Genomic DNA, 25,727 nt, shown 5'->3' on the forward strand with positions numbered 1-25,727 from the left:
TCTGTGGAGTAGGACTCTGTGGATTCTTATTGTCCCCTGGCTTTCCCCACCTGTGGGTTCTCATTCTCCCGTGGCTTTCCCCTGTGGGATCCTGCCCCAGCAGCAGAATCTGAGGCCTCATTCTTGGCAAATGCCCGAAGCTTCCCGACCACCAGATTCACAGGAAGTGTTAATTGTGACATTAATATCTCCTTGAGCAGACAAAAGTAGCTTTTCTCTGCCTGGCTAAAGGCAAAGGACAGCCCAAACCTCATCCTCGAGGCCCTGCCGAGTCCACAGAGCACAGGAGGCCTCTCCTGCCTCCCAAATCCTGGATTCCACAGCGGAATTGCTGGGGTTAACCCAGTGCAGGGTCCCACGGGGGGCACTCACCGATCTTGAGGTCACTGGGGAGGTGCCGTGGGACCTCCCTGAAGCTGAAGGGGGACACCTCGCTCCACATGCGGAACGCAGCCGCCAGCCCCCGGCGCGTGTCCCTGGCGCTCAGGAGGTTCCTCGGGAAGGACAGGATCCTGCAGGACACACAGACACCCTCAGGGAAATGCCCCTCAGGGAAATGCCAGCCTGGTGGAACCCCGGGCACTGAGAGTTTTAAACTTTCTGTGCTGCCAGGCTCTGACCCCCCCAAGCGAACACTGCATTGACCTGAGGCCGTGGAAAATGCTCCCAAAATGGAGTGACAGCGCTGGGATTGTGGGTGTGGAGTTAAACAGGAGTGTGTGACAGCACAGGGTGGAAAACACAGAGTTTAAGGGTTTAGAATATAGTAATAGATATAAAGCAAGGTGGAGGATTTAGGGCAGAGGCTGAGTCCTTCTTTTTCACCTTCTTCGTCATGGGTCTGGGTGGGATTTTGTAATTGTGTAGAAAAATCCGCATTGTGGGCCATGGGTGGTTGGTTATTGGGTTAAAAGTAAAAGTAGTTTAGGTGTCATCTCATAATTGGACAGTTTATCCTCAAAAGGCCTTGTAGAGAGACAGATAAAGCTCCATTTTTAGTTTGTTAGCTGGAAGAACTCACGGTTTGTGAGACTGTAATATAAATAAGAATTAATAACATCTGAGTCTGAACAAGAAATAATAGTGTCTCGCTCATACAATCCCAACCCCAGCAGAAAGAAGATAAAATGTGACACCTCTCCTTCCTCAAACACCTGCAGGCTCTCAGGGCTGCTTCCATCCATCTCTCCACTGTTCCCAAGCACTCACTGCAAGAGGTTCAAACCAGGAGTAGCTTGAGCTGGATGTTCACAATATTTAATAACCTCCCAGAGGGGTGAATTAATTCCTGATATTCTTTACAATCACATATTCTGGACTAATTACAGCTTTTGTTCCTCCTCTCCAGCACAGGTTCTCTCGGTAAACTGTTTTTATCCTGATCTGCCCCGGTCTGCTGTTGCTAGAAGAAGGAAGAGCTGCATTCCAGCAACTGGGAATTCTTGTTCCTGACCCTTGGGCTCCAACGGATGTGCACACAACAGTGTGGAATACAACCAGGCAGATCTTTATGAAGAGTTCCAAAGAATATGAAAGGTTTGATAGGACTCCTTGGGAAAAAAAATTACAGGGAAAAGTTCTTTCCTTTGGGAAAAAAAAAAATCTATTGGGAAAGAAGTTACCCCTTTGAAAAAAATTCTAATCACTTAGGATGGAGACTCAAAAGAGGTTTTTGCATAGGCCACAGGGCAGACTGTGGGGAAACTCAGGTGCAGGCTGGCAGAAACTCAGTTTGGGCCATGGAAACGCACAGATGGGCCCAGGAACTTGTCCCACAGGAAGATCTGCATTCAGGGAAGTGCCTCAAGTGGAGCAATTGGGAAAAGCTGGGCACATTCTCTATCCCCTGGGGATGTTTTTCAGCTGTGCTGGTTATGTTCTGCCCTCGTCCCAGCACATGCTGAAGGGAGCAGAGGGGTTTCTATCAAGCCAGGCTGTTCATGAGGGCAAACCCGGGCAGTGAAGGCTCTCACGAGGCTGAGCCTCTTTGAGGGGAGCAGAAAGGGAAGGAGCAGAGACTTCCCTCACCACAGGACTGTCACAAAGGGCTTTTTATCGTTTATTTGTCAGTAGCCTTTTCCCAAAGAGAAAAGGAGAAAGTTGGCTAAAATCCCTGGGTGCTGAGAGCCCTGAAATCACAGAAATCCTGAGATCACCTTTCAGCAGCGATTGCCCTCGGTGCTGATTGAGGTTCATACAGAACTCTTAAAAAAACCCACCAGGGTAAGAGAATTAATCCTCAATCACCACTTCTGAGGGAGGTCCCTGCCCTGAACAGTCTCACTGCAGCCAGAGGTGCAGCGTTTGGCACAACATTCCAGCTTTGGAGCGGCTTTAGCAGCTCTCCCTGCCCCGGCACACGGCGCAGCAAAAGCCACGGGGCCGAGATCCAAAGCCATCGGATCCAGCAGGAAAACTCCGGCCCCAGGATCACTTCTGGGGCAGATTCCAGGCCTTACTTGTAGGTGAGGTTGAAGTGGTCCCACTTGAGGTGGCCCGGGGTGATGGTGTAGCGCCTGCTCCGCGCCGGGGGCCGAGGAGGAGCCGGGACCAGCGGAGCTGAGCCTGGGACATCTTCCTTAAAGACAAAACAGCAGCTTGGAGGAGATGGGACAGACTCCAGGACAGTTGGTGGCTTCAGATTTTAACCTTTCTCTTTTTCAAATGCTGGAGTGCATTCGTGCTTAGCTCTAAACTCCAAAATGAACCGTCTTCACATTTTGTCAGATGCAACAATTCCTCTGGGCCTGAGATCCAAGGACACCCCACAGCCTCAGACCCCAAAAGTAAAAACAAAAGTGAGTTGGAAGGGGAGCAAACTGGGGGTAAATGACTTCATCACCTGGAGCTCTAACTGGAGGATTAACCCCTGATATGCAAATGGACCAGACTTAAAATTGATCTGAAAAACTCCTGGGTGCAGCCCCTCGGGGGTTTTTCACTGCCTTTAACAAATCCCCACTTTATTCTCTTAATCTGTGCTCTAAGCAGCCACTCCAAGGCATCATCACAGGGTGGAATAAAAATCTGCCTGGAACAGGACCCCGGGGGCTGGGGAGCAGCACAGGCTGTGCCTGAGGGGGATCCAAGAGAGGAGAGGTCCTGCATCACCCCAGGACAGCTCCGCTCCTCTCCAGGAGGCTCCTGGCCACAGCAAGGGCTGCAGCTCTGCCTGGAAAGTTTTCATTTCCTCCTCTCTTCGCCGTCACTCCCCAACCTCGCCACAGAAGAAATGTAAATCTGGAGAAATGACTAAAACAGGCGACTCTTTGTGCAGGGAGCTCTGAAATGCCTTCAAAGGAAACAGAAGCCCTGGAAGCCTTTAAAGCATCGAACAGCAGAAGACACCGAATTTTGTGACACGTCTGACTCCAGCTAGAGAAGCCTTTTAGTACCTGCAGGGAAATCAAGGGGACCCAAGGTGGATTTCTGGAAATCTTCCAGCTCTGTTTCCCCTTTTTGGGGCTGACACTGAAAATCTCCAGGCTGCAGAGGCACCAGGAGCCAGGGACAGTGGCCTTGGTACAGAAGCTGCACCAAGAGGCTCTGTCCAGCCTCACAGCACATTCCACAGGCAGCAGGAGCTGTCTGCAGTTTCCTCATGGAAGAAACGAGGCCCTGAGAGCCAAAGAACCACATCCCTCGTGTCACAAGAGCAGCCAAGAGCCCTGAGGTGACAGCTCCGGGTCCTGCCGGAGCACAGACACCTTTTCACGGCTGGAAACCTTCTCCTGCCCGTGTCTGCCAGCCCCACTTCCTTCCATCCCCACCCGATCTCAGCACCTTTCCCTCCTCCAGGGGCAGATTTCAGTGCTTCCTGCAGCTGAAAGCTGCACCAGCTTTGGAGGGACCACGCTGGGACATCCCTGAGACAGAGCTGGGAGCAAACTCCTCCCTGCTGGCTGCAGGTTCTGGATCACATTTTTGGGTTCCCTCAGCTCAAGGCCTTGTCCCTTCCTCCCTGGGCTGTGGGTCACGGGCTCTCTTCCCTCTCCCTTCACCCCCAGTGGGTTTTACCTCTGGTTTTACTCTCAGTGCCATTTTCCCTGGATAAAAAAGGAAAATTTTGCCTCCTTTTGAGCAGCACAGGCAAGGTGGAGGATCTGCTGGAGCCACAAGAGGAGCCTGGAGAAGGTCAGCTCACAATTACAGGATAATCAGATATTTTCCCCTTCGGTTTTTCTCACAGTTCTTTCAAACAGAGGAGAATGATGCAAACCCTTCCTGCCTTTGCTGCCTTCTCCAGGATCCCGTGGCAGCACTGGGGCTGGTTACACATTCAGGATTCCCGGGAATTCTGTCAGGCTGCAGCAGGCTCCGACTCGGGAGATTGGGGTGAGTGAGGCGCTAGCACCGCTCAGGATTTCTGGCTTTTGTGGATTTGCAGGATTTTGTGCTGGCTGCTCCGGCCAAGGCAGGACGCTCTGGATTTGCTCTCCAGCCTCCACAACCCGCCCCACAGCTGCTGCCGTTCCCAGGTTCTGGAGCTCTGGGAGCTCCTCTGCTGTTCAATTCCAGCCCAGGGGGAACGCTGAGCTCCCCCAGTCCCCAGCAGAGGACAATTCCAGCCAGGAAGAGCCTGCTGGCTTCTCCTCCTGCAAGGAAAACTGCAGCAGGGAGAAAAATGATTGTCTTTTCTATAACCACTGAGAATCAAAGCTTAAAGCCGTCAGTGCTGAACAGGCAAAGGGAAAAAATGAAAATTGTGTATTGTGTGTGTGTATATATATACACACACATACACACATATACATACATATAGATATGTATATGTATGTGTGTGTAATTATTATATAATATAAATATATAGAATTATATTATATATAATTATAATTATATATAATCTTTATATACAATATAAATACCACATAAAATTACATAGACTCTGTAAAACTCAGTGCAAGTTTTAGCTATAATAAATAATATATGAAATATAATTTATGTATATAATAATAGAAATTATAAATGTAATTATATAAAAATAAATATAATTTATATATAAAATATAAAAAGAAAATATAATAAAAATAAATCAACTAATTTAAAAATATATATATATGGAGACACCAGGCACCAACCCTGCTCTGAATTATTCACCCTGTGCACTCAGACCGCCAGTAATTTACTTCATTGAGCTGTAATGACTGTAATTAATTCCCTCCTCCCTCCCAGCCACGCAGCTCCCCTCAAGCCAAACACCACTCGGAATTAGCAGCAATTAACAACAACCTGAGCACGTGATGCAAACGAGGCGGGGCAGTGCCGGGATGTTCATGACGCAAAACCCAGGCGAGGACGGACCTAAAGAATCTTTTTTAATAAAATGAAAGGCTGAAATGAAGGTAGAGGAGAAAGTGAAGATCAAATCCTGGGAGCCCCAGAGCTGCTCCGTGCCCTCCGCGGGTTCAGAGGCCCCCGGAGCGCGGGGAGAGGCGGCTGAGATCCCACTGCGGGTCCCACTGCGGGTCCCACTGCGGGTCCCACTGCGGCTCCCACCCGCCCCAGAAACCGGCCATGCCACAGCAGCCTCGGCTGGGAAAGCAGCAAATCCACAACAGCAACCAAAGCTCCGAGGGGAAACTCCCTGAGAGCCCCGAGGGCTCCTGAGACCTCCTGAGGGCTCCGAGAGCTCCTGAGAGCCCCTGAGGGCTTCGAGAGCCCCCGAGAGCTCCTGAGAGCTCCCGAGAGCTTCTGAGGGCTCCCGAGAGCTCCTGAGGGCTCCTGAGAGCTCCTGAGAGCTCCTGAGGGCTCCTGAGAGCTCCTGAGAGCCCCTGAGAGCTCCTGAGAGCTCCCGAGAGCTCCTGAGAGCTCCTGAGAGCCCCCGAGAGCTCCTGAGAGCCCCGAGAGCTCCTGAGAGCTTCTGAGGGCTCCGAGAGCTCCTGAAAGCTCCTGAGAGCTCCGAGAGCTCCTGAGGGCTCCTGAGAGCTCCTGAGAGCCCCTGAGAGCCCCTGAGGGCTCCTGAGAGCTCCTGAGAGCCCCCGAGAGCCCCTGAGAGCCCCTGAGGGCTCCTGAGAGCCCCCGAGAGCTCCTGAGGGCTCCTGAGAGCTCCTGAGAGCTCCTGAGGGCTCCTGAGAGCCCCCGAGAGCCCCTGAGAGCCCCGAGAGCTCCTGTTCACCTCTCTGGGGCTGCACACACAGCTCCAACCACCGGCTCCACTCCACAATTCCCTTCGGGATCCCCTGCAAAAGGGCTCAAACAGCCCCAAACACATCCTGCCTTCACAGATGTCTATCTGTTTAGATCTTTATAGGTCCATTGTTCTATTTAGATTGATTTATAGATTTCTATTTATCTATTTATCAATTTAGAGGTTCATCTATTTAGATCTTTACCTATTTAGATTTTTTTTTTTATCCATAGATCTATTTAGACTTGTCTATAGATCTAGTGAGATCTATTTATCTATTTAGATTAGATATTCAGACATTTATCTAGTTAAATATCCATTTAGATCTATTTAGATCATCTATAGATCTATTTGGATCTATTTATCCCTTTAGATCTATTCATCTGTAGACCTATTAGATATATTTATTTATTTAGATTTTTTATCTATCTATTTGGATATTTAGGTATTTAAATATTTAGATAGTTGGACTCCAGCCTCCAAGCAGAACACCCCTGCACCTCCCTTTGACACCCACTCCCCTCCCAGGCACTGGAGGATCCGATCCCTTCTCCTCACCTGGATTTCCTGAACTGCAGCTCCAGCTGGATATTCCACAACGGCCAGCAAAGCCAGCACAGGGAGCAGACACAAAAACCCCACCGTGGTTCTCCAGCCACCGCTCTTTCTCTTGTCCGGGGACAGGGAGCTTCTCCTTCTGCCTGCAGAAAGTTGTTCAGCCCGATCCATGTCGTTCTGGAGGAGTTTTTGGAGGAGTTTTTGGGACAGGCACTCAAGACATTCCCCGCACAGAACGCATCTGTAATCCTTGAGCTCACATTTGGAGCGGTTGTGAGCAGCCCTGCAGCTACTGCCAGAGCTGTGCACAACCAGAGGAGTTTCAAAGAGCTCTTAAAAAAAAAAAAAAAATTAAAAAAGAAGGAGGAAAAAAAAAAAAAAAAAAGTAGACTTTACATTAAGCCTCTTTCCAATGTGCCAAAGATTCTCTCAGGCTCTGCCAAGTGGGATCGTGTTACTGCAGCTGAAATTTGGGCTGGCGGAGGAACAGCAGCAAAGTGAAACAAGCTGGGATGGACATGAACTCTTCTCTTTAACTGTGTGAGCAACAGAGGGCAAATCTGCAGTTGTCAGCTTTATGTGATGAAAGAAAAAAAAAAAAAAAACACAAAAAAAAAACCCCAGGGGAGGGGGCAGCAAAAAGGAATCCAGAAGGGCAACATCACCCCCTTGGAATGTGTCACCGGGGATGCTCCATGTCATTTGTCACGGGCTGTCCTCAGGATGAAAAATGAGATGCTGGGAGAGCGGCCTGGGCTCTCTGCTTGGGAAACTGCTCGGGGAGTTGACAAACTCACACAAAAGTAAACACCAGCCCCTCTCCCATCGAACTTGGCCGGGGATCTGCGAGTTTCTGCTGTGCTTGGGTGATGGAGTATTTTCAGAATCGCACTGGGTTTGGGTCCCCAAGGCTGGCTTGGAGGGGTTTGTCTCCAGCTGGGAGGTTCTTTGAGGCATCTCCGAGCACAGATTGATTCGGGACTTTTTGAAAAAGCTCACTGAGAAATTCTCAGGTTTTCAGAGACGGCTGCACTTTTCTGTCCAGCCCTGAGGTGGGGTGAACTCAACCCCAGTTCTGCCCAGCCAGAGGAAAAGGAACTCTGCAAGCTCCAGTTCCACCAGCAAATGCCAGGGAGGGGGAAGGTCACGGAAAAATTCCTTGGGGGCATCTGAGGCATTTGAAAGGTTTCAGAAACAGCCTCGTAATTTTAACAATGAAAAAATGCTTTAATTGGAATTTTTTTCCACCCTAGTTCATAATCAAGCCTGCAACATTTTATTAGTTTCATATATTTTCAGCCTAAAGCTGGCCTGGAGCTTTTAAACGACTTCAGGACAAATAAGGCCACTGAGTCTGGGTGTAGAATTTCATGAACATTTTCCTTTTCGATTCTCACCAAGAAAAACCACCACGAAGCGCAGCAGTGGCTCAGACCCCAGAAGGACAGGAGAAGGAGTGACAGGCAAGGAAAGAATGGATGGAATTACAAGATCAGCCGGGAGCAGGAGGAAGAGCAGGAACCGGGGTCCAGGGCTCTCCCTCCTGTGGATTTGGCCGCTCTCAGCTGCTCGCTGCAGCTTTCTAGGGATGGTTCCTCCTTCTCCAGAGCACCGCTGGCAGGAGGAACGTGCCTGAGCATGACTGAAAAACCTTGGGGCTCCAAAGAGATGCAAATGCAGCCCCGCTTGTGGTTTGAGCTGAAGGGAGAAACTCAACTGATCTGTGCCTCGAGTGCCCGAATTCTCCCAAGTTTCTTTTTTGGAGGCTGCAGATGAGAACAGAAAGGCTGACTGAGAGGGGAGCCTTGAAGGAAAAACCTGCCTCAGATGGGGCTCCAGACCTCCAGCCAAGAGCTCTTCTCCAGTGAGGCAGCACTGGCTTGAAAGAACAATATTGTTATCAAACACAGAGCTGGAAGAACACTGAGTTTCAGTCACGGAACAGCTTTAAGTGCCTCTCCCAGAGCCAGGAGGGCTCAGCTGGGCTGGAGGGAGATGTTAATTCATGCACTGCACACCCACCTCTCCTCCTGCCGGAGCAGCTCGCTCCCCCAGGCCCGACCCAGGGCAGGGCTTTGTCCTGCACCTTGGACAGGCTCAGAGCCCAGCACCCTGAAGAGATTTGCCCGAGGTCCCTTTGGAATCTGGCAGAACCTGAAACCCTCCAAGCGCCCACTCGGGGCCTTATTTTTGTGGCACTCACTTCTTTTTGTGAAGGGGAGCGCAGGAACCCGAGCCTTAAATCAGAGATTGGGGACTCTCACAAGCACAGCCTGAGGGGACCAAGAATTTCCTTCATCAGGTAGAGCAGGTAAAAGCTTTTTGTAAAACACAGCTAAGTGAGGGCACAGAGCTTTAGTAAAGTGCATTTTTAGGACCTCACTGCTCCTGAATACTTCTCCATGCAGCCACTAAGGGTTAGCACAGCCAAGAAAACCCTTTTCCATGAGTCATGGAATGATTCTGAATGGGAAGAGACCCTGCTGCACATGATCTGTTTTATCTTGTGCTGGCTGAATGGGAATCTCGGGCTGCAGAGATGATTCACGACCTCTGTGACATTTTAAACTCCTGCTCCCCTGTCAGGTCATCCCTGGGTGGATCAGAAGGGAGAGCAGGGTTTCTTGGAAAGCACTTTGCTTTCCCTCCCCACAGGCACTGTGCCCATCTACACCGAAATTCAGCGCAGCCAACCCCACCAAACCCCGGGCTGCAGAGAGCTCTCAAAATGATTTAACTTAAAGCCAAATATTTGCTGAGAAACCAGCTCAGCACTGAGGCCAAGACAAACCTCGGTTTTTAGGGCAATGAGAGGCAGATGAGGCCTCAGGACTCCCAGATGCAGCTCGTGGAGCTGAGGGAGCCTCAGGAACTCCTTGCTGTGCACACCAGCAACACTCCTGATGAAGTCCCTGCTCCTCTGGAGCCACCAGGGCACAGAATCCTCGGTGACACCGCTGGAAATATTCCCCAGGCTTCAGCAGGCAGGACTCTGGAGTTCTGCTGAGTTTGAGAGGTTCTGGAGCGCGGATATTTGGTTTGGACTCCAGGCAGGATCCGTCATCCCAACTCTGTTTGGGCAGCAGAAACATTCCTGGCTCCGGTTTCTGTCTCAGAGCAGTGGAACTCATGACACTGAGGGAATCCATGCGGTGTCACGGGGAAAGGGGAGCAGGGCAGGGCACAGAACTGACTCCGCTTTGTCTTCCCTGGATTCTCCTTTGTTGGGCGCCGGGATTTTCCAGGCCAACGGCCAGGGATGCACATCCCGAGCTCCGGGAGGCAGCAGGAGGGAAGGAATGGAGCATAAAGTTGCACAAAAGCCACAATGGGGAAGCAGGGGCCGTGGAGAACATAAAGCACATAAAGAACGTGATGATCATTTGCACAACACGATGCACTCCCCTCGTTCCATCGCCTCAGCTTTGCTCTTTTCACTCGGCTGCTGAGACGTTTGGTTTAAAGCAGGGCTGTGGATAACACACAACACATGGCTCCCTTCCCCAGGGCAGCCTTTAGCTCAAAAAGAAGTGGTTTTTCACCTCTATGGATCATTCTTAGCATTTCTCTCTTTTCCTTTGTTCAGCCTCCATTAAATGTTATTTTCAGAACTATTTCAAGTATCTCTGCTCTGTCTCTCAGGACACCGGCACTGCTTCGTGCCAGTCCCCAAAATAACACAAAACCAATCTGTGATAACAAGTACTACAGCAAAACCTGTGCTAAGAGATGCTACAACCATCAGCTGGGAGTGGAGCTGTGTGACTGCCCCAAAGGAACCTCACCTCTCACAAAATCTGTTTATTCAGGGCTAAGAGCCTATTATTCATCACTGGAACAAAACACCCCCTGTTGTGATTTAGGAATTCTGCACGGAGCTGGGGAAAGGAGAAGGACCCGAAATCGGATGGCTCAAGACACCAGGGTCAGGATTTCATCTGCAGGGGATGTGATTTATCAGGGATCAGCTCCTCCTTGGCCCACGTGAAAGGAATCAGGAAACCCTCGCACAACCCTTCCTTTAAAAAGCACTTAGAGATTTCACCCTTCAGCTCCCAGCCTGGGGGGAAGAGAAAATAGAACCAATGACCCAACATTCCTGCACGGTTCCTGTGGGAATGGCACTGGAAACTTGTGATTTTTTTCTGTGGGTCACGGGCTAAAAAAAGAATTTTGTGTGCTGTAAGAGGGAGCAATGCTCCCCAGGGAGGGGAAGAACAGGAATGTTCAGGGCCTGAAGAGAATTCTCCCACTCTCTACCCTGCAGCCCCTCGTGATCGGCATCTGCTGATGTTCCTAGAAAAATCCATGGTCTGATGAATAACAAATGAGCTGAAAACAGCTCCAGCTGGCAGAGGAAAAGGAATCTTTTGCTTAACTGTCAGTTTGAGGTGCTGCTCACAGAAGTGCTGCACCGGCCTGAGCCAGGCAGGAGCTCAGCACCGCAGCCCTGACCATGGAGAGCAGAAATTTGGGGATGAAATGAGGGAGAAAGGATTCCCAAAACCCACAGATAACGAAGTCAATCCACAGTGAACCAGGAACTGCTTCCCTGGCCGGGGATATTTTTGTCGCTCTCTGGTGGGATGTATTAATAACCCATTTTTAATCTTATTAATCCATTTGTGGGTGGATTAATCCTCTTGAAATCCTGGGAGCAGCACAGATTAATGTAAAGGGGAGATGGGTTCTCTACCTGACTCTGCAAGAAAAATCCCCCTCTCTTTTCTACCTCAGTCTCACGTTGTCTGTAAAATACAGAGTTTTGGCCAAAGCAAAAAGTTTAGAAACCTTTTGTACCACGTCTGAGATGAGCTGATGTGTTAAAATTGAAGTTGTACACCAGAAATCCCGGGAATATCCGAGGCCCGGAGCTGCAGCCAGGAGATGGAAGAAGCCCCAGGAGCTCCTCTGCAGAGGATCCACCCAAACTTTGTGACCAGCTGGTGACAAACATCGAGCAGAAAGCTGCTAATTACCCACACCAATTAACAAATGATGATATTTGCCTTTAGAGGAGGATTTCCCACTGCTCTGGCATCTCCTTCCCTCCCTGCAGCAGCAGGAACAGCTTCCCTCTTCTATAACCAGCAAGAAATCCAACAGCAAAGGGGCAGAAGAGGACAAAAAGGGGAGGAAAATCTTCCCCCAGCTCTCGTGTCTCAGGATCTCTCAGCAGGTTTGATGCAGGTTTATCAGGAAAATAAAACAGAACTTTCTTCCAAAGCCTGGCACGGGGGGCAAGGTTTGCCAAAAATGTTCCTGCTGCCTTCTGCCACTTCTTGAACTCAAAATCTCTTTTCGTTAGTCAGGAAGGAAAAAAAAAAAAATCATTTTTTTAACAACTTCAGTTTTCTGCAACAGCTGCACAGTTTGGAAGTCAAAGGCTGCACTCTTCTGCAATTTTATTTTTTTTTCCCTTTAGGGATAATAATCACTTAGAAGCCTCTCTTCATTCAGCACCCAAAGAAACCATTGAAAAAAAAAAATTAAGCAGATGCTCCACATTGTTTTTCCTGAATAAAAGGACACCTCTGGAATAAGAGATGAGAATTACACGAGAGATATTGAACATTTTGCCACCTCTGTCCCCTTTCCCCTGGTTCCAGCACAAATACAACACATGGTGAAATATCCTTCAGCATTCTGGATTTATGGAGAAGCTCATGAATAAATTATTTTTTAAAAAAAGCTTAGCATGGGGCTGGGGTAATAAATAGTCTGCAAAATCATTCCCTTGCAGTGGTTTATGAAAGCAGCCCTTCCAGGATAAAGCTGGCTCAGATTTGTACTTTTGAGCACTTTTGTTTTGCTGCCCCAGCAAAAAATTTTGGGGAAATTTCTGGATTATTCCAAAGGGATTCCATCAGCACGGACTTCTAGGAAATGATGAGACTCTGCACCTCTGACTTCTACACCAAAGCTGATTCTGAAATTCAGCTTTAGATTATCTGGGTGTTAAGTATGAGCCAAACAAACAATTTAGGGGTTAAAGCTGATCCATTTTCACAGATTAAAAAGAAGAAAAAAAAAATCTATTGAAACTGTAACAAGCTCCAGTGAATATTTTGATAAATATTATCTCTAGAAGCCAAGAATCTGCGAAATAACTTTCTCAATACACCACAGGGTTTTAAATAATAAATAATCCCATAACCACCACACATTGCACACAGTTCAACATTTCTTTAGAAGATCTGTCACCTCTTTGCCAACAAACAAAGGGAGGAGAGGAACACGGGAATTTTGTTTTGTTTGTTTAAATATTGCTTCCAATACGTAACAAACAGGAGGTTTGGGCACCATTGTGTCACCAGACCCCACACAAACAGCCACACTTCCAACAAAATTTACTTTACAGGATGATTCAGTGGATAATAATTCTTTGCTCAGCTGGAAAACAATACAGCTGGATCCATAGTGCAGCTACTGTTTGTACATTCATTTTTTAATGCTCAGGAAAATATATATTTTTATTTTATTAAGTTTTGCTGCAAAACAAAGGAACAAAAATGAAATCCCTTTTTTTTTTTTTTTTTTCTTCTTTCCCCTCTCCCTCTCGTATCTTAATTATTACTATTTAGTTTCTTTACACTTTGATTGGAGCATTTAACACCTGCCTTTGGCATTATGGATAGAAAGCTCAGGAGTCTCTGAACACACGGCTCTGCCCCAAACAAAAAAAAAAAAAAAAAGGAAAAAAAAAGGAAAAAAAAAGGAAGAAGAAGAGTGTCACTTAGAGGTCAGAAATCTTTGTTGTAACAGATTTTCTCCAATCAGTGTTCACTACTTTTTCTCTAAGGCACACGCTCTGTCTTAGGACCTCCTTGAGGACCTCCTGCCTCCAGGTTTGCTGCTGCCCCGAGGGTTCAGAGGGGGCTCTTTGGGGACCTCGGCTCCCTGTCCCTGACCGCTGGGACAGCCGATGCCCCTCGGGAATTCAGCGGGAGCTCGGAGCAGTCCTGGATGGTTCCGGAACAGCCCAGGGAATCCGGAGCAGTCCTGGATGATTCCGGAACAGCCCAGGGAATCCGGAGCAGTCCTGGATGATTCCGGAACAGCCCAGGGAATCCGGAGCAGTCCTGGATGATTCCGGAACAGCCCAGGGAATCCGGAGCAGTCCTGGATGCCCCTGGTACAGCCCAGGGGATCCGGAGCAGTCCTGGATGATTCCAGAACAGCCCAGGGAATCCGGAGCAGTCCTGGATGATTCCAGAACAGCCCAGGGAATCCGGAGCAGTCCTGGATGATTCCGGAACAGCCCAGGGAATCCGGAGCAGTCCTGGATGATTCCGGAACAGCCCAGGGAATCCGGAGCAGTCCTGGATGATTCCGGAACAGCCCAGGGAATCCGGAGCAGTCCTGGATGATTCCGGAACAGCCCAGGGAATCCGGAGCAGTCCTGGATGATTCCAGAACAGCCCAGGGAATCCGGAGCAGTCCTGGATGCCCCTGGTACAGCCCAGGGAATCCGGAGCAGTCCTGGATGCCCCTGGTACAGCCCAGGGAATCCGGAGCAGTCCTGGATGATTCCGGAACAGCCCAGGGAATCCGGAGCAGTCCTGGATGCCCCTGGTACAGCCCAGGGAATCCGGAGCAGTCCTGGATGCCCCTGGTACAGCCCAGGGAATCCGGAGCAGTCCTGGATGATTCCGGAACAGCCCAGGGAATCCGGAGCAGTCCTGGATGCCCCTGGTACAGCCCAGGGAATCCGGAGCAGTCCTGGATGCCCCTGAACAGCCCAGGGAATCCGGAGCAGTCCTGGATGCCCCTGAACAGCCCAGGGAATCCGGAGCAGTCCTGGATGCCCCTGAACAGCCCAGGGAATCCGGAGCAGTCCTGGATGCCCCTGAACAGCCCAGGGAATCCGTCCAGCTCCGCTCTGGAAGTGCGCTCGCTGAGGGAGCAGCCGTCCCTTCCCCGGGACACCCCCAGAGGGGATTATTCCTCCTCCTCCTCGCCCCGGCTCGTCCCTTCTGCGCTCCCCTCCTTTCTCCAGCGAGCCGAACCCCTGCGGAGCCCGGCTCGTCCCGGGGAGCGGAGGCCCTCAGACGAAGATGTGGATCCTCTCGCGGATGGCCTGGCGGCAGATGGGGCACACGGTGAGCGCCGCGCTGCAGTCGGGGCACGAACCGTGCCCGCACTGGAACACCAGCTTGATCTGATCGTCGATGCAGATGGGGCAGGTGATCCTCTCCTCCATCTGCCGGTAGCGGCTCTGCAGCTCCTCCATCAGCTTCCTCTGCTCCGTGCCCTCGGAGCTGGGGCTGCACTCCACCTCCGTGCTGTCTGTGGGCAGAGCGCAGCGTCACACGCGGCTCCGCTCCGCGCTCGGCCTCGGCCACAACCGCAGCCAAATCAAAATCCTTGCATCTTGGAACCCCGGGCACTGAGGGTGTTAAACTTTCTGTGCTGCCAGGCTCTGACCCCCCAAGCGAACGCTGCATTGACCTGAGGCCGTGGAAAATGCTCCCAAAATGGAGTGACAGCGCTGGGACTGTGGGTGTGGAGTTAAACAGGAGTGTGTGACAGCACAGGGTGGAAAACACAGAGTTTAAGGGTTCAGAATATAGTAATAGATATAAAGCAAGGTGGAGGATTTAGGGTGTCGATTAGTCTTTCTTTTTCACCTTCTTCTCCATGGGTCTGGGTGGGATTTTGTAATTGGGTAGAAAAATCCGCATTGTGGGCCACGGGTGGTTGGTTATTGGGTTAAAAGTAAAAATAGTTTAGGTGTTATTTCGTAATTGGACAGTTTATCCTCAAAAGGCCTTGTAGAGAGACAGATAAGGCTCCATTTTTAGTTTGTTAGCTGGAAGTGCTGTAGAACTCACGGTTTGTGAGACTGTAATATAGATAAGAATTAATAAACATCTGAGTCTGAACAAGAAATAATAGTGTCTCGCTCATTTAATCCCAACTCTGGAAAAAGAAGATAAAATGCAACACTTGAGGTGGTATGTTGCAGTAAGTCAGCCAAAAGTCCATTTTCTTCATGCGGGAAAAGCCAATTCTTTATTTTCACAACTCGTTTTATATAGTTTTTACTGACCTCATGTGTGACTTTAATTGGTTAATTGGCTTTCTTGCCAATTACTTTACTGGTCAGTAAAAGATATTCCACTTGTCCATCAAATCTATTTTTGGATTGTTTACATGTTTTCTTTACTGATTCTCATGGGACAAATCCCTTGTTATTGCAGGTGCATTTCTCTTTTAACCCAATAACAGGTTGTGGTGCTTAATGAATTCTCATACCAAGATTGTTTTCACATGGGAACTTGCAAATTACTTAGAAGTGACAGGCTAACTCTGGCAATGATTTTATAAGGCCTTTTTATATAATTCTTTTACCTGTCATGACAGTGATGCTTTTTACAGACTTTCCTCTGCTTACTTGCTCGGCGGTTTGTGTGTGTTTGGGATGCTTTGGTGGTTTGGGGTTTTTTTTAAATCCTGGCTGAGATTCCTGCTCTGGAATATGCTGCTCCCTTCAAGTGAAAATATTCAAAGCTGGTTGTGATGTTCTGCCCCACTAGTGAAGGAACCCTTCCAGGGCACTGTACTGTTGACTCTGTGAAATGAAAGAATCCCAAATCCTGGATAATTGGGGTTTGGGTAAATATTCTCCTGGTTTCAGGGCAATGCAGCTCTCACTCTCATCTTCTGCTCCTGAATCACTGATTAGGCAGCTTTACACTTCGCTACAGATGTCCCTTTCCTCAGCATTCTGGAATTAGCTGCACATGAGTGCTGCAAGAAGCGATTTCAAATCCAGTCCTTGGGGACAGGAGTTTGTCAAAGGGAAGCACTGAAGACATCACTGCCAGGGAAATCCTGCTGGTATTTCAGAGACCTTGACGTTCCTCCTCCACTGGAAATCTGCCTGCAAATGGCTTATTTGGAATTCCCATCATTATTCTGCTGCCAGTCCGCAGCAAAGACAAAATGCTCCTGTCCACTGTCAGGTTCAAAGTGGTATTTTTGGCACGATGGAGTTCCAAAGAGGAGCTCTGGCTCTGCCAGCTGTGCATGTCCAATGCCATGGGACTGATTCCTGCTTTTTTTTTCAAGGTACGAAATCACAAGGCTTGAGCCTGACTCCCAAAAAAGCCCACAGCGCTCAGCCATGAGCAGCAGGACACGCAATTAAATCCTCACGTGCCCTGAGAGTGATCTCAGCCCTCACAACCACTCTGGAAAAGGCTTCAGTGGCAACCTGCATCAATCCCATGGCAAAAGCAAACCCTGCTGCTGCCTTGCTGACATCACAGCTCGTCCTGACACTGGGAAAGGTGGCCAGGAGACAAATCTGTCTGAAACTGGGCTGAAGAGCTTTACTGAAATGAAATACTCGGAGATTTCTGGATAGCTGGGTCATGCCAGCCCTGCACAGACACTGATTTCTCAGCCAAGGGAAGCAAGGCTTGCACAAGAGGTAATTTTCCCTCCCTCGTGAATTTTCACTGTTAAACCACACCATGTGAAACCAGACTGGGGAACCTGGTGTTTTCTTTCACTGTACAAAATAAGCCAGGCCCAGGTAAAGCTCCCTTAAATGTCCTGTCCATGCTGCTTGAGCTTGGCCTGGGACACCGGAGAAAATCTATTAAAATCTGCTTTTTTTTCCTCTTTAAAGGTGGATAATGCAATAGGCACGCACACACAAAAAGCCAAAATAAATGAACTCTCTTATTTCACTGAAAATCGCTGATGCCCCTCAAAACTAACCCTGTGCAGGACCCTCCCCACAGCCCTGACCAGCAGGCACAGCCAGCACATACCTTGTTTCAGTTTTTTGGTTATTGTCACTTGACATTTGATGCACTTCTTCATCCTCCTGGAGCATTCTGCCATGGGTGACACAAAGAGAGACAACAATTAAACCCACAAGGGACTCGAGAACATCAGATTTGAACCACCTGAGCTCTCCATGGGTGACAAAGGGGTTGTTTATGCACGGAATGAGGTCACTACCTGCTTTCTGAGCTGTGATCTACTCTACTTAATCCTTCCCAGCCCAGCAGCAAACACACCACCTTTAAATCCTCCCTGCTCTGTGCCCTTGGAGCTGCTGCAGCTCTGGCACAGAGCTCTGACCAAACTGCCTGTGCTCACACTGTGCCTTGTGAGATGAACTTGCTGACAAGTCTGAGCTGGCTGCCCTTAAATCAGCTGAAACCCTGAAGAATGAAGAGTTACGAAAGCCAGAGGAGAGGGAAATCCTTCTCAGGAGGTTTCTGGGGGATGAAGCACTGACAGCCAGAACTGGCTTTCCCTCTGAATTACCCTGGCATCTCTAAACCCAGGCAAAGCTGCCTGGAGTCCCAAGCAGCAGGTGGGCAGAACATTCTGTGTTTTTCGGAGATAACTTTGGCTGTCTGAGATGCTGAAATCAAGCTGGGGTTGCTTCAGGACACAAACAGCACAACAGCTCTGTGTCTGAGCAGAACTGGATTCCTGACAGGGCGAAGAGTGGGGGAACAGGGAAGAAAAACATGACAAAAATGGGGGGGAAAAAATGAGTGCGGACTCACCTTCACACACAATACTGTGCTGGCATGGGAAGAAATGGATGAGCAAGGCCAGCTCTGAGCAGACCAGGCACTCAGTGGGCACTGCCACGCTGGACACGCTGAGGTTGGTCATGGTGTTGGGCGTGGTGTGCACACGGCGAAGGCTGCAGGTGATGGTTGAGCTCTCAGAAGAAACCTGCTGTTCCCTGGAACCAAGAGCCAGCAGGAAATGTGAGCCACAAGCTCCTCCAGCAGTGGGTGACACTGAATTATCCCTGAGGAACGTCCCCAAAGGGAGACAGAGCAGCACAGGCTGAGGTAGATAAACCAGGGAACCTTCCCTGCCCTGCTGGGACAAGCTCAGCTGGGATCCTGACCTGTCCTGGCCAAAAAGAAAGGAAAAGAGCAGGGATCTCGAATATTTACACAAGTGGGAACTGCTCTTTTGGAGGTAACACTAAGGTAACAGCACAGTCATCTACTGAAAGCAGTAATGGGAAATGTCAGCCTGACAGAAATGACGTTTTTTTAAGGAAAAAAACCTCAACCCAACACACAGTGCACTGACAGAATTCCTGTGGCAGGTGTAAAAGGGACCTTTCACCTGTTATTTGCAGTGGCCAGTGAAGCAGTGCTGGGTGGTTCCTCCTCCAGCAGGAACAGCACCAGGTCTGTGCCCTCAGATCAAACAGAATTCTGCTTTCATGTTTGCGAAGTCCAAACCCAAACAAATGCTTCTCAGAACCTGAGATAAAGCCAGCTTTGACTTGCCTTACTCTCCCTTTGGCATTTTCTCAGCTATTTCGCTTATCAGCTTCAAAACAAGTGTTTATCTAGCCCTGGAATAAACCCTGTGGGTTTTGGTGCCCACTCTTTTGTTGCACGCTCTTTAAATATCTGTCAAGGATGAATCAAATGAAAGTAAAAGAGAGCCCAGGATTACTTTGCAAAGTCTCTCTTGGCCTCAGAGGCTCCTCAGATTGCCAAGGGGCTGAGTTAATCTGCTTTTCCCAACCCTCCCAAACCCAGCACACACCTCCACATCACCCCTCCAGAAACTGGGGGCAGCTCCAGAACAAACAGGGCGTGCTCAGGGTGACATCCAGAGGGTCTCAGAGATTCTCCATCCCACCAGGGCTGGGGAAAACTCTGGTCTGCAAGGGTGTCCTGAGGCTCGTTACCTGAATTTCTGTGAGAGGTCTTTGACAATCTGCACAATCCTTCCATCTGTAATGAGGTCCAAAGGAGACTTTCCTCGATGATTTGCATAATTAATATCTGCTCCTTCTTGTGCTAAGTAGCAGGCAATGGCAGTCCCAACATTCAGCTCCACGTTTCCCAGGAAGCCAGAAGCCTGCAGCTAAAAGGAATTGAGAAACACTGTCAGCAGAAGAAGCTTCTGATACTCTGCTCTGATTTGCATCAAAATCTAAATAAAGTCTCAAACCTTGCACTTAAAACTTGCAAGTGCAACTTTCTGAAAGCACACAAAGATTCTTTTTTGCCTTTATGTAAATAATGGGTTCAAATCTTACATTCCAGGGCCAAGAGTGCCTCAGACTGCTCCTACCTGGTGATAATCCCGACAAATCAGAGAAATGGGCATTCACTTCTCCAGGGAGTGGAAAAGAAGAAGCTGAAGGCCCCACAGAACAGCTGCTGCAGGGGCCCTAAGCGACAGCTATTTAAAGAACCAAATTTTGATGTGCATCATCCCAAATAATTTGAAGTCAAGTCACATATTCCACTGACTTAAACAACCAGAGCTTGTCAGTCAGGGCAAGTAAAATTAGATGTGAAGCAATCTACAGCATTGAGAGATGATGTTACTGTAAATAATATTGGGAATGACAGGCACAGATCCCTCTTTGGGACTTCCAGACTTTGGCCCTGCACTTGAGCCATCATCTCTGGGTGGTTTGGTGGATGGAGGAGAAAAGCACTGGGGCTTTCCAAGCACCAACAGCTAAAAAGGAGGAATGGGTAGTTTTAATAATAATAATAAATCTATGCTGGATTTTCCAGTGAATTAATTTATCCCTGCACCTTTGGCTTATCCTGCAGTGACTTCTAGACCTATATATCCATGGATAAAGAGCAGCACAAAGAAATCCAGTTCAGGCTTTGTAACAGCTTCCCCCTTCTCCTTCAGGCTGCTCCATCTCCCCTCTCCCCCTGCTGCACATCTGCAGATAACTGGGGTGTCTGTGGTCAGCTCTCCTCATATTTTGCATGCCATCAGACAGAAATGAATTGCTGCGGCTCTGGGGCATGAATTAAACCCAGGAGTCTCTTGGCTCTGGATTCATGACCTTTCCCATGTCAGGAAAGAAGTGCACAATGCTCATAAAAATATCAGAGACAGCTCTGAATTGTTGTCTGGCTATGTCAGGCTTCACGCTATAAATTCAGGAGGATCTATTCCTGCTCTCCCACAAGCAAGCTTGGTTTCCATGCTCCCCATCTGGACTGGATGAAGGAACTGGAGGGCAACTTTGAGTTCCCCTGCTTTCCTTCACCCCCTCAGACCCCACCAGCTGCTGATGTGGTAACACAGAGCCTTTCCCTGCTGGAACCCCGCTCACCTTGGACAGGAGGGACGCTCCCATCTCGCCCTCCCGCTTCTCCATGGCGAGGGCCATGAGCTGCTGGCGCTCCAGGGCGATGTGCATGGCCGTGTCCCCGTCCTCATCCTCGGCGTTGACATCGCTGCCCTGGCTCACCAGCAGCTGCACCATCCCCACGTGGCCCTGGATCACAGCCAGGTGCAGAGGGCTCTGGTTCCGGTTGTTTTTCAGGTTCACGTCGCAGCGGCCCTGGAAAAGCAGGAATTGCAGCACGGGGAGCTGAGGGTGGGGGGTTTGGGAGCTCCCAAATCCCGCTTTATCTTCACTGAACATTCCAGTTCCGACACATTTTGTTCTTAGCCAAGACACCCTTCTCTCCTCCCTGCCAGAGCCACAGGAAAATCCCCCAGGAATGCCAATCCTTGTTTTACAGCCTGGCAAACAATGCCAGCCCTTCAAAGGAACAGGGACATCCCAGCGTTAACTCAGGAGTGGCGGCGAAATGTGGGGCTTGGGAGTGGGACAGGTTTTCTTGATGGTGGTTTTGAGTTATTTTTTACCTCTTTGATGAGAATTTCAGCCACTTCCATGTGGTTATTGAGAGCAGCGAGGTGCAGGGCAGTGAATCCATCTTCCTTTTTGGAGTCCACCAGCTGCCGAGCCCTGGCCAGAATCTTCTTTATGGCTCTGCAGAGTTGGAGAGGTTATTAGAGATGGAAGAATGAATTTCTGCCTCTCCTGCTCAGGAGTTACCAATGTCCATGTTTTACCAGGTGGTGCTGACACCAGCAATGGGTCCCTCAAATCCACAAACTGATTTACAAGAATACAACAAAAGCCCTCAGTTATCATTTAATAAAGTAGGGAAAAGCCACATTGCTTTGAAAATGACGTGCAGATTTATCTTTGGAGGAGTTCCAGAGGCTCCCAGTCTTTACTAAGACCTTCTCCTGTCCTTCCATACGTGAACCCAAACATCTGAGACTGTCCAGAAAGAGAGAGATTTCCTAGCTTAGGGAAGCATGAGAAAGATGGGATGGGGAAAGCAGGCAGGAGTTTCCTGTGAAGGCCTGAAAGAGGCCCACAGCCTTATCCAGCCATATCCAAACCCAAAAACGTTTAACCAACTACCCAGAACCACATCTGCCACCTTCTTACACAACCAGCACAAATTAACATCTGCAAAAGAAATAAAAATAGAAAAAACCAAAGGCCACTTACAGCTTGTTGCCTTTCAGGGCAGCATAGTGGAGCAGGTTGAAGCCCTGACAGTTCTGGACGGTGAAATCTATGTTGGGAACTTCAGTGAGAATCTCAATCACGACTTTGTAGTCCAGAGTGATAGCATAATGCAGGGGGGTGTCTCCCTGGGAATCCTACACATGGAGACAGCAGCAAACACAGGTTACCAACCTAGAAACTCCAAGGAAACCCCCTGTGAGCTGCTGAAACTCCTGACCAGCTCTGAGGGACTGACCCAGCACACAACAGCCCCACCAGCACACGAGCAAACCCCAAAATGGGCTGGGTCCAAGTCACCATCACTGCCTGCCTTAAAAATCTTAAAAATCTTATTGCTGGGAACAGAAGTGTGGCCACAACACACAGGACAGCAGCTCAGCCCTCCCTGGAAGCCTGAGTCCAGCAGAGAACGCTGATGTGATGAAGAAGGGGCAGACTCAAACCTGGAATTTCAGGGCACTGAAATTCAGGAATAATTCCCAGTGCGTTTTCAGAGGACGACTTTTGAATTCTACAAAGCCACGAATGGTGTGAGACATAAAGAAGCACCTCAGAAAGAAGACATCAAAAATTCCTCAAACACCTTCCTGCCCCAAACCTCTTCAATCCCAAACTTACTGGGAGGTTGACATCACAGTTGAGCTCACAGAGGGCCCTCACCACCTCCGTGAAGCCCTGGCTGACAGCGACGTACAGGGCTGTGCACTTGGCATTGTTCAGCAGGTCTGCACTGGCCCCTTTGGCCAGCAGCACACGGGCAACTTCAGCCTGGTTTCTGGTTTTAAAGCAAGGACAAAACCAGATCAGAGTCAACCCAGCGCACACAGTAAATTCTTTCTCTCTGCAAAGCGACAGAAATCGGGTGTTGTATCCTCTCAGCCCCACCCCACTTCCTCTCAGCGGTAAAAAAGCCCCACAAAACCGTCCTAATTTGCGCTCTCTGCTCTAAATCAACAGGAATTCCCACTCTTAAGGATGAATTCTTCCCTGGTAACTGATGATACAACTCAAAATCTCATCTTGCTCTGGAAAACACACAGACTTAGAGAAATCAACCAACCAAATTGATCTCCAATAACTAAATCACCTCCCCCATCCCCTTGAAAAGAATTCACAACTAAAACATCAATTTTCAATTTCTTTTTTTTTTTTTTTTTCTGATTCCCCCTGAATATTCCTAGCACGGAAACTGAACTAGCTGTGAAGGATAAGAAACCCTTGTGCTAAGAAATCCTGAGCTGGACAGAAATCCTCCTGGAAAGAAGGATGCTCCTGCGGGCTGAAGCTCAAAGGACAATTCCCAACATAAAAACCAGGGAAAAGCTTCCACCAGCCACACATCCTTCACACAGAGGATCTAGGAGAGAAGTTTTCCAGGTCCTTGGATGTAGGGCAGAAGTTTTCCATCAGGGACAGCAGGAGGGGAGGTGTCCTACCCGAAGGCTGCGTAGTGCAGCGCCGTGTCCCCCTCGTCGTCCCGCAGGTCGATGTTGGCGTGTGCCTGCAGCAGCGTCTTCACCACCTCCAGGTGCCCCTGGTAAGAGGCAATCTGCAGGGCAGTCCTGCCCTGGTTCTTGGCATCGACCTTTGGGAAGGGCAGAGACAAAGGAAATGAGGGGTGACCTCGCCCTGTGGCCGGAGCAGGTGGGGAACAGCCCAGAAATGCCACAGGGTCCGTGCCCTGCTGGCTCCTGCCCTGGCCAACAGCTCCCAGCTGACTTTGTCCAGGGCATTCTGGAAGGGGAAGGGGACAGCAAGTTTAGTCCAGAGGGGAGAAGTGGAGAACAGAGCTGGAAGCTCTGTAAGTGCAGAGCTCTGCTGCCAAATCGCTCTGCGCCTGCGAGCACAACGCTCCCCGGTATCACTGCCAACAATTCCCTTCCCCAGAGGAAAATGTGTGAGGAAATCAAATTAGCTTTGCATAAGGCTCTGGAGGTGCCAAGTCCCTGCTGTGCTGTGCTGCTGCAGGTATTTCAGTGGGTGCAGTGGCTGCAGGGGACATCTCAGGGCTCGAGTGCTGCAGTGAGAGTTTTGGAGAATTAAAGGCACTGAAGAACAAGAGCTAAAAAAACCAAACAAATCAGCTACTGAAACCAGTGGGAGGCTAAGGAGAGGAGAAGGAGGCACAAAACCTCAGCAGTCTGGCAAGGAGAACGAGTTAATAATCAAGGTTTTTTTCCCTGCAGCTGATTTTACGCAGCAGTCAGAGCACAGGAGAGGCAGCACTTCCCTGGATGGGCTCTGGGCGAGTCCTTTGGGCAAAGAGGAATTAGAGGTCACTGCTGTTCTTCCATTTACACGAGACAGACAGTGTAAAAACCCTGCCAAGCAATTCCAGCTCGCTCTACGTGAGCCTCAAATCCAACCTGATCTCTGTAAGCCTTAACAGAAATAGCTAATTTATTAATACAAACATTAGAGGAGAAATAGAAGCCTAATAAAAATAACTGATTCCTTACTGTTGGGACTTTCCTATCTGGGATCAGTTTGGGAATTGCAGGTGTTTGTGTCTCCTTCCCAGAAGTCCCATTAAGTTTATAAATAAAGAAGTATAATAAATACCAGACAAATAACCACTAAATCAGCCTCACAGGGGTTCCTTCAGAGCTGATCCTGGGTCACAGCCCCAACAAAACCTGTTTTTGCTACCCACCCTTTCCAAGGCCACACTGCTGAAAGACTTTGGTGGTTCTTTTCTTCTCCTAAACCCTGAGCCCCTCCCTGAAGGAGTTCAGATGTGATCCTGACAGTTTGGCATTCTGCAAGCACAGAAATTGTCCAGCACCGAGTCCAGCCCAGTTCCTGCTCCAGTCAGACATGAGATAAGACACTGCACAGATCTGGGCAGCTTTTCTCTCTCCTGATTCCAACAATGTGATTTTACAAGGTCCTCTAAGGACAGGCACAGCCAGACACAGCCCCTGCCTTTCTTTTCCAGCTGATCCTCAGATATCTGCTCCTGTTTTCCTATAGATAAACCCCTCTCCCCCTCATTCTACAGCTGCAGTGGCCACACAGGAAATCTGGGAAAAGCCAGCTTGGGAAAGGTAATGTAAGGGCTTTAGTTCAGATTTATTGCCACAAACTAGAGGCATTAAATATGCACATTTAACTTGTGAATTTAATCCTGAATTGCAACAAAATAATATTCCAGCCGTTAGGAGATATCACTAAACCTGACAAATCTGGTTTTCTCACATCCTTTCCTCTGCTTGACTACAAAATTTGATGATAATGTTTTAAAGAGCTGAAACAAAGCAAAAATAACCATTTTTGTCTTCCAAACTTGCCTTGTCTGGGTATTTCTGGAGGAGCTCCCGGACTTTGGCCGCATTGTTGAGGGCTGCACAAATGACCAGGCATCCTGCGTGCTCTGACTCCGTCCTCTGGGACAGCAGCTTCTCCAGGACAGTCACCAAAGTACCTGAAAAAGAGACAGAAACGGAGCTGTCACCACGCATCTCTCAGTGTTTGAGGGGACACACAGGTGTCACAGCTCCCCAGCAGCGCAAAGTCGAAAACTTCGCGAGTTCTGCCTCAAGTCTGACTCGAGCAAACAGCTCCAGATCCATCTACATCAGGGAAACGAAAAAATCCTGGCAAGTCTGTGCTCTCTCCCACATGATCCTGACACCCAGAGGAAATAAGGATGATCAGGCCACAAAAAAAAAACCTGAGCAGATGTGCAAAGCACCAAAAAAAAAAAAAAATCCCCTC

At 49.0% G+C, this 25,727-nt stretch overlaps 1 protein-coding gene across 4 annotated transcripts in view; it reads right to left on the reverse strand.

Moving 5' to 3' along the window:
• LOC120762270 (E3 ubiquitin-protein ligase MIB2) overlaps nucleotides 1–25,727 on the reverse strand; it is a 61,578-nt gene that overhangs the window by 5,471 nt on the left and 30,380 nt on the right. For 3 of the 4 annotated variants that reach the window (XM_058423340.1, XM_058423338.1, XM_058423339.1), the window contains 12 exons: nucleotides 25,301–25,434; nucleotides 23,447–23,595; nucleotides 22,629–22,785; nucleotides 21,990–22,144; nucleotides 21,329–21,455; nucleotides 20,787–21,017; nucleotides 19,383–19,561; nucleotides 18,223–18,407; nucleotides 17,470–17,535; nucleotides 6,686–7,017; nucleotides 2,460–2,578; nucleotides 373–512 (listed from right to left, as the gene is read on the reverse strand). In XM_058423340.1, the coding sequence (XP_058279323.1) occupies nucleotides 373–512; nucleotides 2,460–2,578; nucleotides 6,686–7,017; nucleotides 17,470–17,535; nucleotides 18,223–18,407; nucleotides 19,383–19,561; nucleotides 20,787–21,017; nucleotides 21,329–21,455; nucleotides 21,990–22,144; nucleotides 22,629–22,785; nucleotides 23,447–23,595; nucleotides 25,301–25,434 (1,974 nt within the window). Of the gene's footprint in view, nucleotides 1–372; nucleotides 513–2,459; nucleotides 2,579–6,685; nucleotides 7,018–12,124; nucleotides 14,975–17,469; nucleotides 17,536–18,222; nucleotides 18,408–19,382; nucleotides 19,562–20,786; nucleotides 21,018–21,328; nucleotides 21,456–21,989; nucleotides 22,145–22,628; nucleotides 22,786–23,446; nucleotides 23,596–25,300; nucleotides 25,435–25,727 lie in introns of those variants that run through there. The other variant, XM_040084501.2, reaches the window with a different exon arrangement.

This window comes from Hirundo rustica, chromosome 22 (assembly GCF_015227805.2).
Source record: "Hirundo rustica isolate bHirRus1 chromosome 22, bHirRus1.pri.v3, whole genome shotgun sequence".
Classification (NCBI taxonomy): domain Eukaryota; kingdom Metazoa; phylum Chordata; class Aves; order Passeriformes; family Hirundinidae; genus Hirundo; species Hirundo rustica.